Source organism: Emys orbicularis, chromosome 9 (genome assembly GCF_028017835.1).
Source record: "Emys orbicularis isolate rEmyOrb1 chromosome 9, rEmyOrb1.hap1, whole genome shotgun sequence".
In the NCBI taxonomy this organism is placed as follows: domain Eukaryota; kingdom Metazoa; phylum Chordata; order Testudines; family Emydidae; genus Emys; species Emys orbicularis.
In genome coordinates, this window is record NC_088691.1 from 77288168 (window position 1) to 77306474 (window position 18307).

The window sequence follows — 18307 nt, forward strand, 5'->3', positions numbered from 1 at the left end:
TAATTTGCCTAGCTAATTCATTAGGTATATCTGTATACATGTTTATGTATCGTGTTTCCATTGTTTGCAATGCTTGCTAAATTAACAAGCAGCATCCGAACACACTTGTGTAGGTTCAAATACGTAGAAGTTAGTGGCTTTGGAAGAAAATAAAGATGCACCAGAAGGATGATGATTAGGTTGTTGATTTCTTTCACAACTGTCCTTTTTTTTTCCGTGGGGCCACGTAACACTAACCCGTTACCTGACTGAACAGCTTGTAGGGGATTTTGCGCAAAATTTGAAAAAGAATGACTAGATCAGCCACTCTGTCTGCATTTAGCACGCCATAGAAACCACTTTCGGGAAATCGTATTGTTTATTTGCCTACGCTATGTGGTATTTTTAAACATAATGAATGAATGAATGAACTAAAATTTTACCTGTAGGCAGTTTCAAGTTACTCAGTGCCAAAAAAAACAACAACCAAAAAACAGTATTATTTTTATCCCTAGGAGTGAATCATGTAGGTTCGGGGAGATTATAGTTTTAGGGTCTTAGATACGATGAACATTCTAAAACCATTTTATTTTGTTTTTACAAAATTTATTATTATTATTACAAGACAAATGTGCGCTGTAGACAAGACCAGCACTGATTTTACATGATTCATTCAGCGAAATTGACAACTCACAAGTCCTTTTGGATAGTCCCAGCTCCTATGGATTCAGCACAATGACGTCACCCATAACAGTTCACTCCCACCCCCCAGCGCAAGAACACGGATTTTCGTCCTCCCAAGAAATCACAAAACCCCACAATTCAACAGGAATGACACTTTCAAGGGGTGGGGAGAGAGGGAAATATGTTTATGTATTAAAAGTCATTACTAGTGTAAACTAAAATGGACAATTAATCATTAAGCCACCCTTGGGCCATTTTATTATTATTATAATTAGTGACAACTGGGAGGGGGAATATACTGCACCAGGAAAAAGGATTGAGATTCTTTACAGAGACGTCCGCTGAATTGGTTACTTAATCAAAGAATTTAATTGATCGATTTCATACAATTCGGTAACAAATAATAGTGTGTGTGTGTGTTTGTGTGCGCGCGCGCGTGTGTGTATATATATACACAGAGAGAGAGAGAGAGAGAAAGGGAGAGAGATAAACAGAGAGAGAGAATAGTGGGCTAACAAAACTGTCAGTAAACCTCTATCACAAGATACCATCGACAATAAAACCTGTACAGCTAGAAATCCGAATTAAAACACTTTGGTTCGTTAATACACAAGATGTTTAAAATCGATGAGTTTGTAAACATATTAGAACCAGACGACCAGAGGAGTGTGTATAAGGATGCAAAAAGCAATGCGGACGGACTGAAGTTGCCTTCGCGTGTGCTTGGTACCATAAATGCAGTTTGTAACAGAGACCTGTTTAATTTATTTTACAATGTATCTTCTCTTCAGAGGCCATGTGCCAGGGCAGCGCCTCTATCTCTTTTTTTATTCCCCGTGTGTGGTGCTCACATTATCTATGATCCCCTCGCATAAGATTGTTCCCTCTACTGTGGCAGTCTTGGTACAGTGGTTCTGCATCGCAAAGGTAGGAGAGTAACAAGAGGAGACCATTCGATGAGATCCAGACTGCAGACCGTGTGAGCTATCTGTTTATTGATTTATTTCTAATAATTGGGCCTGGGCTCACAGTTCGTGTAAGAAGCCTCTCCCGGGTTAGGTGACGGAGAGTTACTGGGAGGAGTTGGGATGCCACTGGCCCCCGAGCTCTGACACACGTACCATTCGCTCAGGTTAGCTGCAGTTTGCGACGATGCTACTGGCTCTGCGTGAGAACAGGAAGCAGGAGGGTCCCGGCCGGAGTCCGAGGAGGGAGACACCAGGGAAGGTGTGGAGGACTCGTAGCCTGAACTCGGAGGAGGGGATTTGCAGTGCACTTTCATGTGTTTCCTCAAGGAACTGGGGTGGGTGTAGGACTTGTCGCAGCCTCTCACTTTGCAGTTGTAGGGTTTGTCGCTGGTGTGCACGTGAGAGTGCTTCTTCCTGTCACTGCTGTTGGCAAATCGTCTGTCACAGCCTTCGAATTCACATTTGAATGGTTTTTCTCCTGAAAGAATGCAATTAACGAGTACATACATTAGTAAAATGGGTGGTAGTGTTGGGGGAGGAGAAAAGGGGTTCCTTAGGGTTTTAAAACATGAAATCCCTCAGCATGCCCCTGTGATTTAAACCTTCCAAATAGCCCCTCTACACTAATCTCCCATTTCATTGTACAGACAAATAAAGAGGTGTGCTTTAAAAAACGATCTGAGCAATATATGCGAATAGAATTTAGCATAGGTGCAAATATTTTTAAACCTGAATCTTACATTATTTTTCCAAGTTTCCATTCTTTCTCTCTCTCTCTCTCTCTCTCTCTCTCACACACACACACACACACACACACACACACACACACACACACACACACACACACACACACACAATTTTCGCCGAAACACCAATTCATAGTTGTCCTTTCCCCCTTAGTCTAAATTGTTTGTTAAAGTGGGATTTGTGCAAGCCACAAAGAAGTCGGGTAAGGTAGAGCCCAAGTGCAGTTGCAGGCTACATGTAAACAATGTGTGCTCTGTCTGCCACAATTCAGTGTTGTGCACAGGAGTGGCCAGAAATTACATTAAGTTCATTTCTCACACTCCCAGAGGTGCACGTGGAAATTTTGCTCATGGCTTTGCTAAATCCCAGCTGCTACAGTATATTTTATATTGACTACGATCATAGCTAGCGTTTATGAATATAGATTGATTTTTTTACTGCATGTTATCTTGCCAGGTTTAAAGAACAGAGCCGTCTTAAAAGCAGGCTGACTGTGAGAGCCAATATGAGTAGCTTCAATGTGAAAGTGACTAGGCCAGTGCCAGTTGCTGTTGTTAGGGTAAAACTCTTTCACCGTACAACCATATGCAGTAATGGAGGAAATTTAAACCAGGATTAAATTTGATGGCAATATCAGAAACATCATATACGTGTTTAGAAATACAATCATGTTGGCTGAGTACTGCGAGAGGTTAACCTAGGGTTTTCTATACTAAGTATAGTGTATGATATATGAGGCGTGCTTTCAAGGAAATGCGCCAAAGACAGTTTCAGCATTAAATTATATTACTTCTCCATAAATTATTCTACCTGATAATACACAACTGCAAAACGTGTACGCAAAAGGAGCACGAACTTTCTATTACCCGAGGTATGGGAATATTGGTTTTTTTTAAAATAACATAAACTTATATTAGCTTGCAAAAGAAGCCCCAAAATATAACTCTGAACTTATTTGGATTGGATGCTCAGACAAAGCCACTGTGCACACCATCTTGCCGTACTTGGTCAAGAGGACTTAGCATGTATCAATATTTTTGGATGTTGTAATTACTAATTTATGAATGACGCAACCTTGATTATATTTCCTTTTTGACACAAAATCGTCCTTTAATACATTAAATATCAGTATTGTAAATATTTAATGCAATTGCACTTTATAAGAGTGGGCGGAGGAAAGCTCCATATTTAAAGTAAGTCTCTTTCAGTGACTTTAAAGCCAATAATCGAGCACGATCTCTCACATACGGTAGCACTAACATTTGAATAGCAAACTAGCAAATATCTGGCATAATAATAAACAAGTTCTAAAAAACAAGATCACTGACGAAATGGTGCAACTCAGGTCCTGCAACAAAATATTTTCTCGCTCTACATTTAAGTATATATTCGAACTACAGATTCACGTAAGGAAACAGTTTGACCTTCAGCATCTTGAGCTGCGACAACAAATCAAGGATATTAGTGTAGTACAAGCAAGCAGTAAGTTAGGAGACCCCAGGGAAAGCCATCCTCATAAACATCGTGATTGTGCAAAGTGAGTTACATTCAGGTAAAATTGGGCTGCTTCCTCATTTCTCAAGTGTTGAAAAATGTTTAACTTCGCTTAACCTCTCTGATACAGTAATTAAATAGCCTTTTTCGTACAATCAGATATCGACTTAGAGATTGAAAAGGGCAACGTTTTCTCATCTGTCTGGTTTGCATTCTTTGAATGCCTCAATAACTAGCAGCAATGCGAATATTTTTTTAAGTGGTCCCTTCTAAAGAGAAGGTTTTCCTATGTGTAAATATTTATACTTCAGGAAAAGACCATTTAAAACGTCCTGCATTTGGAAGGCTACATGTAAAAAGTTATAAAGGCTATCGAGAAGCCAAGAGTCTAAACCGCCATTTTAAAACCACACTTGTAGCTGTGCAAAACTGTTCAGTGACATTCAGCTTCTTGGAGATTTTGATATAATCCCCCAACTCTGAGAGTGGATTAAGGTATTTACAAAATCCTCACGGGGGAAGGGAGTAGCATAAAATTGTGAATAGCACCTCTATCAATTAAAAGTTAAAATGCATGTGTGTCGCTGGGAATAGTTTCCAACCTCACACTTTTCACTATTGTTCCTAGACTGCTTGAAGGACAGGAACATGAATTCCTTCCATCCCTACCTGTTCGCTGTTGTTATAAATCAGATAATAAATATAATTTAATCGTGCAAATCCCCAAAACGCAAGAAATCCACCCGTTTCCCAGACTCAGGGAAATGCAGTCATTAATATTTGAGAAGGCAATTATTTTCCTGTTGAATTCAGAATTGTCTTCATGAATAATTTGTACAAAGTTCTATTACGATTTCAGAAACATTTTGTTTTTGACAACTTCTGGGTGTTTAATAGAAACGACGCAACCGTAAAGGCCCTGCAGGATTTTTCGGAATGCAGCAATTAGTCATTGGGAAAGTTAAAGTGAAAAGTATGTACGCACGAAATTATGTTTAATAAATCCAAACCTACGATTCCTGTTATACTCTCAACCTGCTTCCCTGATGTAGGTCAATTTCCCTAAGAATTTAACCATTTTCTGCTTCACAGACTTCAAACAGTGAGGCCGTTAAAGAGCAGTAAAAGTTTGTTTACTTAAGAAAAACACTGTAATTAAGGGATGAGCTATCCTATTTAATGGTTCTACCTGTTCTGAACTAACAAGAAGATGGCTTAGGGTATCATTTATATTATGTGGGGTCTTTTTTACTTAAAAAATAAATTATCGAAAGACTATTAGACTAATAAAACGTTAGAATATATATTTAAAACGAGCTGTGGAAAAATACTATGTTAATAGCGATGGCTACTGTACAATTACTGCGCTATATTTAAAATACATTGATACAAAATTAGTATATTTCTCACGCATATTGTACCTTGTTGAGCTGTAGCACAAAAATGCAACTGCACCAGGGTCAAGGCAAACACCGACCGTGGGGGAGGGGGAGTTTTATGAACTGGAGGGCGAAAAAAATCGTTTGGCTGTAAACAGATCTTACAATAGGATTATGTAGTTTCCCTAGCAGTGCATAAGGCTGTACAGGAGGGGGTGGAAGGTGAAAAACCCTATACTGGAACAGATTTAATTTTCCGAAAAGGGCTTATTTCTTATCTTCTTCTTCAGAAAAAAGCCAGCGCCAGAGACTACAAACACCGGCTGCTAAACTAATTAATACAACTTCACAGGCTGCTTCTGTAAGTGTGAAAACTTTCTACGTGCAATTTCATTAATTATAGATGCCTTTCTGGCCGGAAGAGTTCAAACACCGCTTTGCAAAATCTTCCATCGAGTTACTTTCCTTTCTGTGAACTAGGACTAACAGATGTTTCTGACACATGTCCTAATTTCACTTAGCAGTTCTGCGAATGACATTTCAAAATGTACAGGCCGAAACAATACTATTTTTCCTCCCTAGAATAAAAACTTTCAGCTCCCCACATTTGCAAATGCACAGAGACCTTAGATGGTAATGTTCATTAAAAATGTCACTGTTATTCAGCTCAAACATTAAAAACTCCATCTGACCAAAACAAAACTGTTGAACGAAAAGGTTGCAGCTGTGTTATTCTCACAATGTTAGAGGCAGCAGCATCTCAGCGACATCAGTCAAAACTGACTAGACAAGCTGTAATTTCTATTGTTCACTTTTAATTCGTGAGCTTGCACAATGATTTCATTTCCCCCAACTACTTTAAACTGCCAGAGAGAAAAAATTCCCAGCCTGTGTGAATAGACGTGTAGTATTCATATCTCTCAGTATTTATAAAGATATAGATGAACAAACATTATATCAGTCTATTTAAGCTTTAGAATTTCTATACATAAATTCTGAGATTTATTCATTTTGCAAATGGAGAAAAAAGCAAACAAATCTAAGAATGTAATTAAAATAATTATTTGGTGTGCATTCATTCTCCATAACGATACACTACTTAAAGAGGACGCTGAACAAAATAAAGAAATTAAGGATAGCTTTCAATACTGACCTGTGTGAGTTCTTTTGTGTATTTTGAGATTTTCTGATCTAGCAAACACTTTCCCACAGCCTGGGAAAGGGCAGGGGAAGGGTTTTTCACCTGTGTGGACTCTGATGTGATTTACAAGTTTATATTTGGCTTTGAAAGGTTTCCCCTCTCTTGGACACTCTTCCCAGAAACATATGTGATTGGACTGCTCGGGTCCTCCAACATGCTCCACTGTGACATGAGTCACCAGCTCGTGCATTGTGGTGAAAGTTTTCGAGCATAATTTTTTGGGAGTCTGGTCCAACTCAATCCATTTACAGATGAGTTCCTGTTTGATGGGCTGCCTCATGTAACGAAAGAAAGCACCAGGGCCGTGGTGTGGAGCCAGATTCACGTTCAGATTCATGCCACCGTAGCTATGAAGCGAGGAAGCAGCAAAAGGATCGGTCCTGGAGGCTGGTACTTGAGTGAAATGTTCAGACCTGGCGTACATTTCTCCAGGTAACCCCAGTCTTATCTGTCCGTTTAGATGGCCACCTGGAGTTGCATGGGGAGGCTGCTCATGGAGTCCAGAGAACAGAGAATGATTCCCAGCTTCTGAGTGGTGGTGACCATGGTGTCCGGGGTAGCTACCTGTTGTTGAGACAAACATTCCGTGGTGAGAACTTGTAGCAGTGTGTTGCTCAGTTAGCCCTGGCATGACTGGAGCTGTCAGATCTCTGCGTATTAAGAAGTCCCTACCTGCTGAAATAGCCTGGGCTGTGCGAGACACTGGGTAAGGGACTGCTGTTGACTGCGCCGGGCCAAACGTTCCTGTTTGACTAGAGACCACCTCAGCTTGGCCTGCCATATGATGATGGTAGTGGTGGTGGTGGTGGTACTGGTGGTGAGGATGAGGATGAGGGGCAGGGCTGAGTTTAAGGGCCGCAGGGTGGTGAGGATGATGATGATGATGGTGGTGGTGGTGGTGCCCCATGTGTTCAGGCCGGAATGGACTCGGCCCTAGGCGGGATTCCGCGGCGTACTCCCCAGGGTGCGTGGGAGCCACTGAGTGGGGATGCCCGGCGATGCCCGGGAAGCCTGTCATGCTCTGAGGGGGGTGGAGATGATGATGGTGGTGATGAGCCCCTGCCAAGTGTACTAATCTCAGCGCCGTGTTCCGTTTGGAGAGTGCAGCAGGGTCCATCACTGGGCTCCCCAAAGCATCCACGCTCATTAGCTTCTAATTCTAAAAAGTCACCTGACAGCGGGGAGGAGAGAGACAGAGAGAGGCGAAACTTTTTTCCCCCAAAGTTTTTTTTTGGGGGGGGGAGGGGAGGAGAGGGGCTGGGGCTGATTTGGTTTTTGTTTTTGTTTTTTTGTTTTCCTGTTCCCTCCCCCCCTTTTAATGCCTACGTGGAATCCTATACGCTTGAGAGGCAGCAGCAGGACGCTGGGAGGCTGCTGAATAGAAATTCATGGACACGGCGCCAGCCCAGAGAGCGAAACAATCACCGCGCGCTCTCATTGGCCACAGCCTGCTCGCTGACGTCAGCGATGACAGGTCCGGCTTCAGACTGAAAAGCTTTATCAGGGTGCATGTGTGTGGAGGGGGTAGGGGGTGGACGGAGCTACGCAGGCGCTAACCAGGGGGCGCCCCCTTCTCCGCTAAAAGCCTCCCTCCCCCCATGTGCCTCGCTAGCGAGCAATGCCCGGCGCTGGCTCCCCGCATTTTGGTTTCTAGCTGCTTTTCACTGAGAGTGCAGGGCAGGGCCGGCCGGCGCGGCAATCTCCTGGCCCAGCCCCGGCTCCTCGCTGGCGCTTAGCGGCAATGAGCGGCGGTAGCCGAAGGAGGAGCCAGTCCAAGGGAAAGCAGCTCCAGCCGCGCTGCCGATCGTGCTCGAGGTGCCCGCTCGCTGGTTCCTCCTCCCCGCGCTCTGCCCTTCGCCCCGGGGAGGCCGATCGGCAGCCGGAAGCCTCTGCACTTCGAAACCCGTCTGCTTCCTTGGCTAGCTCCGCCGCTCGTCCGGACCTAGCCTGCCCCCGCCGCCAAGCAGCCTCCCCCGCGCCCGCTCTCTCCCCCGAGCCCCTCCAGAGCCACCAGCCGGCACGTAGCGGCAAACCGCGGCTGCCTTCGGAACAAGTTGCCTGGTTGGCCGCTCGCGCGCCCGTTGCTTTGTTAAGTCGCAGGGTGACTTAAAGTGCAGCTCGCAACTCTTCGCAGCAACAAAGATGGGCTGGGGCTTCCCCTAAGTTCCGTGATCCAGCCACACAAAACGCCCGGGGAAACGGGGCGGGGGGAGGCAGGAGGGGAGACAGGTCCTGAGCCTGCACCATCTACCCTCCCTCCCTCCCCCACGCCAGGTCACTATCTCAAGTTTTGAATAAAGAGCGCGGTTGCACTTTTGTCTCGGTTTGTGAAATCCTACTGAAGTATCCATCTCCTGCCTGAAGGTCATTCCCGGAGGAAGAAGGGAAGCATGGGGCTCCTTCAGTCTCCCTTGAGTAGCGTCCTTTGTGGGAGCAAGTTTTTATTGATGAAACTTAATGCTCAGATTCAGCTCTGATGCTTCGTTAGGATTCTCCCCCCCCCCATCATTTTGACTCCTGTTTATTTATAGCACACACAAATCTTTCCCATGTACGAGCATTTCAAGGGCCTTTTCTCAAACTGAAAGGAGGACAATGCGAGGGGACGAGCTCTGCATACAGAACACATCATGGGAAGCAGAGCTGGGCAACTCTTTAGATTTCTGACACTTGTTGACAGCACAGATAACTGGTCTTTCTACTTGAGAAATAGTAGTTAAGCGACACTAGAGTCTTACTTCCTAAGATTACACAATTTGGCTAGTTCTGGGAGTATTATATCTTTATACCAAATCTTAGAAAGGATTCTTGGAGGAATCCCACGCCACATATTTAAATGTCAACAGTTATTTTGTTAATGGCTGCTGGAGTAATATGATAAATCATTACATTAAGAATGAAACCGAGTATTTAACCCAGAAAAGGGAATAATCTCCCTCCCCCTCTCTCTCTCTCTCTCTCTTTCCACTTACAGAATTGTGCATTCTAACCACCATCTTTCGATTTTAAGAAAAGTCCTTAAAAACATATAAAGTACTCTCTCCTATTTTTATACTCCTTAGAAGAAAGAAAATATATTGGCTGTAGGATTTACATTGTTAATGATGAAAGTATAGTCTAGGGTTTCTGGCTTTATGCACTGAGGCCTTATAGATTTAGTAAAGCTTAGAGCTTCAGCACAGGAGAAAGCCTCTACTTATTTTTTTTAAGAGGAGTATTGTGAGTTAAAAAAAAAATCCTGGAGAAAGACAGTGGAAACAGTGCGTCAGTTTTGGGAAAGAAAAAGATAACAATAAATATCTTCCTATAAGGTCATCACAAAATTCAATAGTCATAAATAGTATTCGATCAATAACATAAATACTTTTTTAAAATAAAACAACAAATGAATATATATTTTCACATTGTTACAATTTTTATTTATTGACTTCCTATTAACTTGTCTATGGACACTTTATAATATTCACTCTACATCTGGAGTTAGAAACCCCCAATGCAATTTCCAAGTTAAGACGCATAATTTTGCATTTCCATAAAAGTTTAACAATTGCTAACTACGTCTGTAAACGATCATCTTTATGTTAAGTAGTAAACCAAGATAACGGTTGGCGTGTTAATACCTAAACCGCGCTATTCTCATAACACAGGCAACTCGCCAATGACTTGTAATCATAAGTTTAAAGTGTAGGACATACGTAATTATATATGGGACATTTTTATTACTGCTTTGCATAGCGAGCGTTGGCTACGGTTACATATTTTTGGAATGAGCCTGGATTTGACTCTGTTTTATGTAACACAAAGCTAATATTTAGCTAGATCGTTGTGTTTACATTATTGTGTACATATTTTTGACTTGAGATGATGAAAAATGACACATGATACAATTAGTTATCCATCCTTACATAACATGTTTACTCAGGCATTTTAAATCACACACCAGCAGTTAGCGCCACAACATCTTAACTTTCAAGTCTATTTGCACTAAGTAATGCATTTGACATTCCTATTCCTGCCCATCTCAATAGGAGTGCACAGAAGAGATAAACGTTAGGAATTATTAATCTGCTACTTACAAATATACTGAGAGTGTGACTTCCAAATATAGCTGTTTCCTCATACCTCCTTAAAACACTTCATCTCTACATACTTGTTATCCATCAATTCTGACACTTCTCAGTCAAGGGAGAAAACATCTGGAACAGTTTATCAATTAAAAATGTTATCACCAGTTTGCCTAGGCTATTTTAAAATATTGTGATGGTTTCCTATCAAACACTATTGGCTGTGTTCGGCCCTTACGTAAATCCTGAAGTCTTTTTTTTCTTCTTCATGAATCGAATGAAAAAAAGTGCCACTCGGTGTCTCTCTCATTATATTAGGTGAAGTTAGTATTTTCACTCCTATAATTTGTTGTGTACCTTGGGAATTCTACTAGTGTGTGTGTGGAGGAGAAGGGGGGGGGGGGGCGATGGGAGCCGCGCACATGACTAAGGGAAGGCGGAGAGATTAGAAAAGAGGAGGAGGACCTGGCCAAAATCGGCAAAGTTACACATCTCTTGCAGAATGTTTTGAAAACGTGAGTGCTTGTTAATGCAGGCCTTTGGCAGCTTGACCTCGTCTGACCACCACTCACTCAACTGATTACTTAGGTCTCGTTAATCCCGTCTGCAAAATGAGCCATGTTTTACCAGATAATCCATACTGTATGGGCTATGCCTTAAATATATGAAGCCTCCTATATTCCCTTGCCACATTAGGTTTGCAGGGCTACTCTACCAATTTAGATTTTGAAACCAACATGGCAATTGCAGGGGAATTCCTCTTCTCTACAAATACTGAAGTTCATGGACTTGGTAACTCTAAACCCTTTACAAGGAGTCTGCAAGGATAACAACAATTGCACAATACTTTTTTATATCCTGAAACGGAGATATCACAAGAAGGCGTGGGGAACCCAAACATCAGGCAGTGTTATTGGAGGGTTGTTGTTGTTACAGGGGACTGGCATGTGAAGAACTCCATTGTTCTTCTTGTCCCATCACCCGAGGGCCAATGCCACAAAGGGTGTCCAAGAGATAATATTTGGAGCTTTAGAAGTGGCAACACCAGGAATCAGCACTTGTAGACTGATTAATCAGTTCCCCCATCTATTTCCTATACATCTAAGCGGTTACTGTGTATTAGCCCCTGGTGAATACTTCCTAGTTGTGTTAGAATGCTCTGTAAAGGGTACATGTTAAAATAAGGTGTTCACGGATTCTTTCCCTAATAAAATCAGAGAATCAACATTTGATTGCATTACAGTAATTAAATGAATAAACTGTGAAACCAGGCCAGCAGGTCAGGAGAAACCAAAAGCTAGGGGTGCTGGAACAATTTTTATAGTGGGGGTGGTGCTGAGAGCCATTGAACGAATGGGTAAACCCTGTATATAATGGAAACCATTTCAAGCCAGGGCAGGTTGCGGCAGCACCCCCAGCACCCCTAGTTCCAGCACATATGCCAAAAGCTTCACCTACCACAGAGTAGACAGTAGGAGTGATGCATGATTAACACAAATAAGAGCCTGAATAAATAAACTGGAGCACAGTTTGGGGAAAAGACATGTATACTACATATCGAGTATAGTATATTGGGAATCAGCTGCAAAAGTTGAACAAAGCACTATTTTTTTCTTCTATAGTTGTACAAATATAAAAATAATTTCACACACATAAAAAGTGAATGTGTGTAGTATTTTGTGTGTTTCTCCCATCTGTGCCTGTCCCTCGCCACCTTTAGCAAAATCAGATATGGTGACGATTTGAAAGCCTAATTATCCCCAAAACTTTAGTTTACTGAATTTGTCTCTCAGGGTTTAGTTTAGCTTCCATTTTTCGTGCAATCAAGAGAATGAACAAAACCCCCTCATCCCCTCCTACACACTAAATTGCTACAATCTAACTGCTGTAGCTATATAGGAACTAAAATGTACTGTACAGTAGTTTGACTAAAAACAGGAATCGATGCAACAATATACATTATTTATAGTCAGATCTTCTTAATAGTAATAGATTTACAGCTCCACTCTATTTTAGTTTTATTTCAGTATAAATATATACTCATATTTTCTAGTAAATCTAGCGTTATTCATGATAAATGCCAAACACTCTTCTTGATGTGCATGTCAGCTTTGCCACATAAAAAGAGTGGACATTTGTAATATTCTCTCTACCTTGGGGCCAAATTCTGCTCTCTCATACACTAGTGCCAACCGGGTTGGCTTTCTACTGTCCTCTTCAATGGCGTTTGTACGGCCGTATCTGAGCAGATTCTGTCCTTTAGTTTTTTGTTAGGTCACCAAAATTTCTCTAGACAATCCACTGTTGAGGTACCTGAAACTTTTCAGTTAGTTCTATGGAATATATCTTACTGTCTGTTAAATAGCAACCTTTCTGAAATGGGTACTATTAGCTAAAACTTCGATTTATCGTCATTAATTTTTTAACTTGCGATTTTAAACCTCAGGCTTTATCTGTGAAAATAAGGATTAATCCCGATTTGAAAATCCTAATTGTAATATTTACTATGGAAATGGAAAGGTCAAGAACAACTAGCAGAATTTACCGAAGAGTTATGTTAACCTATTCCTTGATTATTAAAATCGGATTTGGGGCTACAAATGTCATAAGTATGCTGAGTCTTAAGACGGAGATGAAATAATAATCATTAAAACTAAGAGCTGATGCAAGGGATACACATAACTGCAGCAAAATAATATTTGGATACACTGTCAAAATGCGTATCAAGAGGTATTGTTTAGAGAGAAGTTGCTAAGGGAAATTTTCAAAGGGGAAAGAGAACATTTCATGGAATTCGAATATATTCCTCTTTTGTTACTAGTTCATTTTTCTTTTCTTTTAGTCAGATCAATTTGCTTCAGGATGTTCTAGAGTGTATGGAAAATCCAGAAGCCAAAGGGGTAAGTGAAGGCACTTTGGTTGTATGTGTGTGTGTTCCCCACATTTTAGAAACTAGAGGTATCCAAGATAAACCAAATCATATGCTTAGTTTAAATAGAATATATCATTCAATACCTCAAGATTAAGGTATTCCTGTCAGATAAGATGTCAGTCACTAACTTAAAGCTTGGTAGCCACCACATTGTGAAAGCCTGCTATCCCTGGTAAAGATGATACATATCATGTAAACCCCATCAACAAGATCAAAGTCTTCTGCTTTAATAGGATCCAATACATGTCAAACCTCATTCCAATCAAATCGTCCGTAAATGAATTCAAGATGAATATGTCATAGAATAATGTGACAGTGCAATCACATAGGGTCAGGGGTTGTTGTTTCAATGAGAGAGTCGTCAAATATTAATTCTAGAACCTCCAAATGAATAGGCATTGAGCAGGATTAGGCAGCTGCTGGTGGGGCGTTGTGTCACTGATTTGTGTTTATGCTAGTACGTTAAACACTAAGCTGAAAAAAATATTGTCTCCCTTGAACTGAAAAAAGGCATATTTTAACTTACTTGACTTTTCCAGGATGTTTCTGTAAAGTCGTTTTCTTTTCCTCATTACCAGAGAAGTCTTGTGTCTCATTTCCTGACTTTGTCCCTGTTCGGGAAGAGGGGAGAAAAGTTACGAGTAAAAACATGTATATATGTTATAAAATGGCTGTTTGGGTATATGATTCGAGAATCATGTAAAAAGACATTTTTAAAAAGAAAAGGGCATCTAATACTCATGGAACTCAATCTTTCTTTGACCCTTCAAATATTGCAGAGGCAAAAATGGAGGCTTCCCCAAAATGCTCGCACATGTTTTTCAGAGTAATGAGGTTTCTATGGTTGATTTTTAAAAATCTATGAAAGGACATCTTTTCAACTCTGCTTTGATCTGGCATTCACCTTCTGGCAGTGCATTTTTAAGGCGAGTTACTACCAACTTGGATATATTCTGTACTTTTCACTTCTGAAAATTTCGTCCTGTTTGCAAGACTCCTGCCCAAGTTGTTGTCTCCGTTTTTAATTGTATCAATATAGATTAATATTACAAAGTTGATACTTTTCACTGTATATAATTTTCGACTCCTCTCGGTGTAAAACAAACCACTCTCCCTGCTCATAACTTTTATACAACTTTGTACCTATTTAATCTAGCAGAGAGAAGTACGAATAATACGGAATGCTTACTTGATTTTCGGTGCAATATTTGAATCAGGATTTTTAACGTTTAAATGCAAGTTTGAATTTAAAGGTACTTTATGATGTTATAAACGAAGTAGGAATCTGAAATCACTTCGATCATATGAACTTTCCTTTAGTATACCAGGATGGAAGTATAAAAAAAGCAATGCTAAGACCAATAACGGATCTCATTAATTACAGTTGCTCATGAGGCTATAATGGATATTCACAATCTTTTAAAAAATAATGTTACTTCCTCTTCAGCATTGTTACTACTGGGATGAAAATTAGTGTGGGAATAAAGATAACCATAAAACCTATTCAAGAGCTTTAACATAAAACTTCCAAACTTTCACACATGATTATTAAAATAGATCAATAAAGGCTGCTCTTTTACCGGGCGGACTTTTAAACCTTGTTCTTTACTGCTAAGGACATAGAATTGGAAATGTTGGAATAGTTTAATAGTCAAATAGCCAGGGGAAAAAGAGTTTAACTTGTTGAAACCTGACCAAAATAATGAAGTGTTGTATTTAGTATTTGAATGGTCTCCATGTGACATTTTGTTTGAAACTAAATATTAGTTTAAAAAAACTGGCTTCTAATCTTTCGCGCCTTTCTCACGTGAGTAATCCCTCTGGCTGAGTAAAGAGAGCAAGATTGTCCCATTATTTATGATGAATAACACTAACCTTTTTATAACTATTGATTCAAATATATTCTTCCTAGTTAACAGTCATCAACAGGACATAAGTTAAGATTAACTGTTAATCGTGCCTATTCTATTAGGTGCTCACCCTATGCCTTTTCTGTTTACAAAATTTTAACAATATTTACGTTCTTCTGTGAGGCTGTTAATTTACTGAATAGCAATTGGTGCTTATATCTATAGTGAAATGTGTGTCTGTGTGTGTTATTTGACCTCTAGAAAACTTTGACTTCTGATACGGGTCAAAGGTGCTGACCGAACACTTCCATACTAAAACTAGTTAGTCTGTAAGCAAATATTGTTTGAAACATGGCTCTGATTCAGCGGGCTACTACAACAGCAGTTTTCTCAAAACTAGTACGAGGCTCAGCGGCCCACAGCAAACACATCTCTGGAATACCAGGCAAAATTTAAATGTCCTTTTATGAGTTATTACAGTCTTAATACACACACCTCAAATAATATCAGATGCAAAGACATGTCTTTTCATCCCCATTTACCATCCATGGAAACCTTTACTTACCCCACCTGTTCAAGGAAATGGGATGAAGATTTAATGTTTGCCTTCAAGATTTGAATGGATCTTGTTCTTTTTAAATAAGTTAATATGCATGATTCAGGATAGCAGCAAGCCTAAACTGTTCAAATAGAATCTCCCAAGGAGGAGAGATTCTCCTCCGGGGTTTGGCCGTGAGCATATTTCATGGGTATTCAAGCTATTCTGGAAAACAAGGGGTGTATAGAACAGTCAGGGTGGATAATTAAAAATAAAAGATGGAATTAAAGCAGGGGGGCGGGCGATCAGATATGATTAATCATTAGAATGAGAGGAAAGAGAAGAAACAGCAAACATTTGTCTATTTGTCCTGCCCCAGGTTAGACACTGAAACCACGCATTGTGCTGGATGCTCTGGGTCTGGCACATGTTGTCGGTCGCAGGTCAGAGGTCAAACTCTAGGGTATTTCCAAAGTCGGCGACTTCAAGAGCTTTAGCCTTCACTTACGCAAACTGATTAACTACATTTCCAACAGTAGGCAAGAAAATTAACGCCTAACGTCTATCGCGGTTTGGAGGCATTGTCAGACCTCAAGGGGGACTTGTTTTACAGCTGAATGCGAGGGGAGTCTGTTTGCAGGAACCACCTCTCTGCAAACTTGCCAGTTTCCTTTAATTCACGAAACCCCAAACGTTTCTCATCAATCAGTTACCAAACCACTCGCCTTAGGCGCGTGTGGGTAACACAGGGAATCTGCAGGCGTTTCTTTTGATTTGAGTTGATTTGGAAGAGAAATGTTACTAGAAGGTTGCACTTTGGCAGTGCAAGCAAAACAAACAGGTCAGTCAGCGAAGAACCGGGATGGGAGCCCTTCCCAAGGAAGGCTCTCAATTAGGGGGTTCTATTGTCAAAGCTCGGAAGTCTAGTAGCTTGTCCACTAGACCTTTTCCAGGAGACAGTTAACCCTTTCACTGCTCAGAAAGGAAAGAAACTGCGAAAGAAAAGCAGCACCATAGCAATGAATGCTCAACGGACAAACCCAGGAGGAGAATCTGACTTCCTCTTGCCGTACCTCCCTCCTGCAAATACTTTCCTTTTTACTGCAGCCCCAGGCAAGGCTGAGCTGCTCTGTGGGAAAGGAGCAAGTCCCCCCCTCTGCCCTCCATCCAGGGCTTACAATCGGGCAGCCCCCGAGTGCATCTGCCTGGAAATGTGCAGTCCCAGCCCTTCCAAGCAGCGAGCGTTCTGCTGTTTGTGGCTGTCCGGCAGCCACTGTCCTTAGCAAGCAGCCTTCTCCCTGGGGCTGGCCTATCTATCCCTCTCCCCCAGGCTTGCCCGGCTCGGTCTCCTGCTCCTCAGCAGTGGGTGCAGAGAATCTCCTTTCCCTCCTATCCCAGTGAGGGGGGAGAAACCCCTTCGCCATCCCCGTTGGGGCGGGGGGAAGGAGGGCAGGCGGGGGAAGCTACTTTCTCCTGTCCCGTTGAGTGCGCAGAACCCTTCCCCTCGCTGCGTCCTCGGAAGTGGGGTTTCTGTGGGGTTGGAGAGTCACCTTCTTTCTGTCCGAGCTGAGGCAGAGAAGCCCCTTCCTCCTCTCCCAGTAGGTGCGAAAAATCCCCTTTCCCTGGTGCCTCTGGATCCCAGCTTATGGGGAGAAGAAGCCCCTTTGTACTGTGCAGAGAAGTCCCCTATCCAGCCCTGTGAGGGGGAAGAAGCCTCTTGCCCTTAGCCCAGTGGTAAGTGGGTATCAAGCCCCCTTCCCAGTCCCAGTAGGTACCAGGCTATTTCCCCTTGCCGAGGTATGCCAAGCCTTTCCCCATGTGGGTGAGTAGATGCCAAGCCACTTCCTCAGTGGGTGAATGGGCGCCAGTCCCTTTTCTGAGTGGGTGCCAAACCACTTCCCATGCGAGCTAGAGGTTGCCAAGCCCCTGTTGGTGAGTGGGTGTCTAGCCCGTTCCTTTGTGGGTGAGTGGGTGCCAAGAACTTTCCTTGCCCGCCCGTGCCTCCCCCCGAATTCACTTACCCCACTCCACCTGTTGAAGAGATTCCCTCATTTCTGCACATCATTTCTGGGCTGACAAAAAGGGGTGGGGGTGGAAAAGAGAGACAACAAAACAGCACCTCTTTGGCGGTTCCAGCGAGGCGGTCATCCTTCATTTCTTCTTTTCTTGCTTTCTGGAAGCAGTTAGGGAATGTATGATGAAACAGAAATGAGCCGTCAGGAGGATATTTTAATGGCTTATATGTCACGTTGGTGCATGTGGCTTTGAACTGGAGCAGCTTTCGTTTCCTGCAGAGAGCGCGCCGCAAATCCCACTTGATAACTTCTACAACCCACAACTTTTTTTTTTTTTAACATTCACTCTTACTCTGTATATTTAGACACGGTTCCTAAAAATATTCCCTTGTCAGCCTTCCCGTTATATTTTATACGGACTTGAGATTATTTGGTTTTCTTTGCAATTTGGAGGTA

At 41.9% G+C, this 18307-nt stretch overlaps 1 protein-coding gene across 1 annotated transcript; it reads right to left on the reverse strand.

The window, feature by feature from the left end:
* Window positions 1-1669: 1669 nt before the first annotated feature.
* Window positions 1670-7599, reverse strand: ZIC4 (Zic family member 4). The gene is made up of 2 exons (XM_065410781.1): window positions 6405-7599; window positions 1670-2109 (listed from the first exon to the last, which is right to left on the reverse strand). The coding sequence occupies exons 1-2, from the start codon at window positions 7597-7599 to the stop codon at window positions 1670-1672; spliced, it is 1635 nt and encodes a 544-aa protein (XP_065266853.1).
* Between the last annotated feature and the right edge of the window lie 10708 nt (window positions 7600-18307).

Coding starts and splice junctions, on each gene's coding strand:
- ZIC4 (XM_065410781.1), bottom strand. CDS start 7,599: ATGAGCGTGGATGCTTTGGGGAGCCCAGTGATGGACCCTGCTGCACTC. Junction 2,110..6,404: donor ACACAAAAGAACTCACACAG/GTCAGTATTGAA, acceptor GCATTCTTTCAG/GAGAAAAACCATTCAAATGT.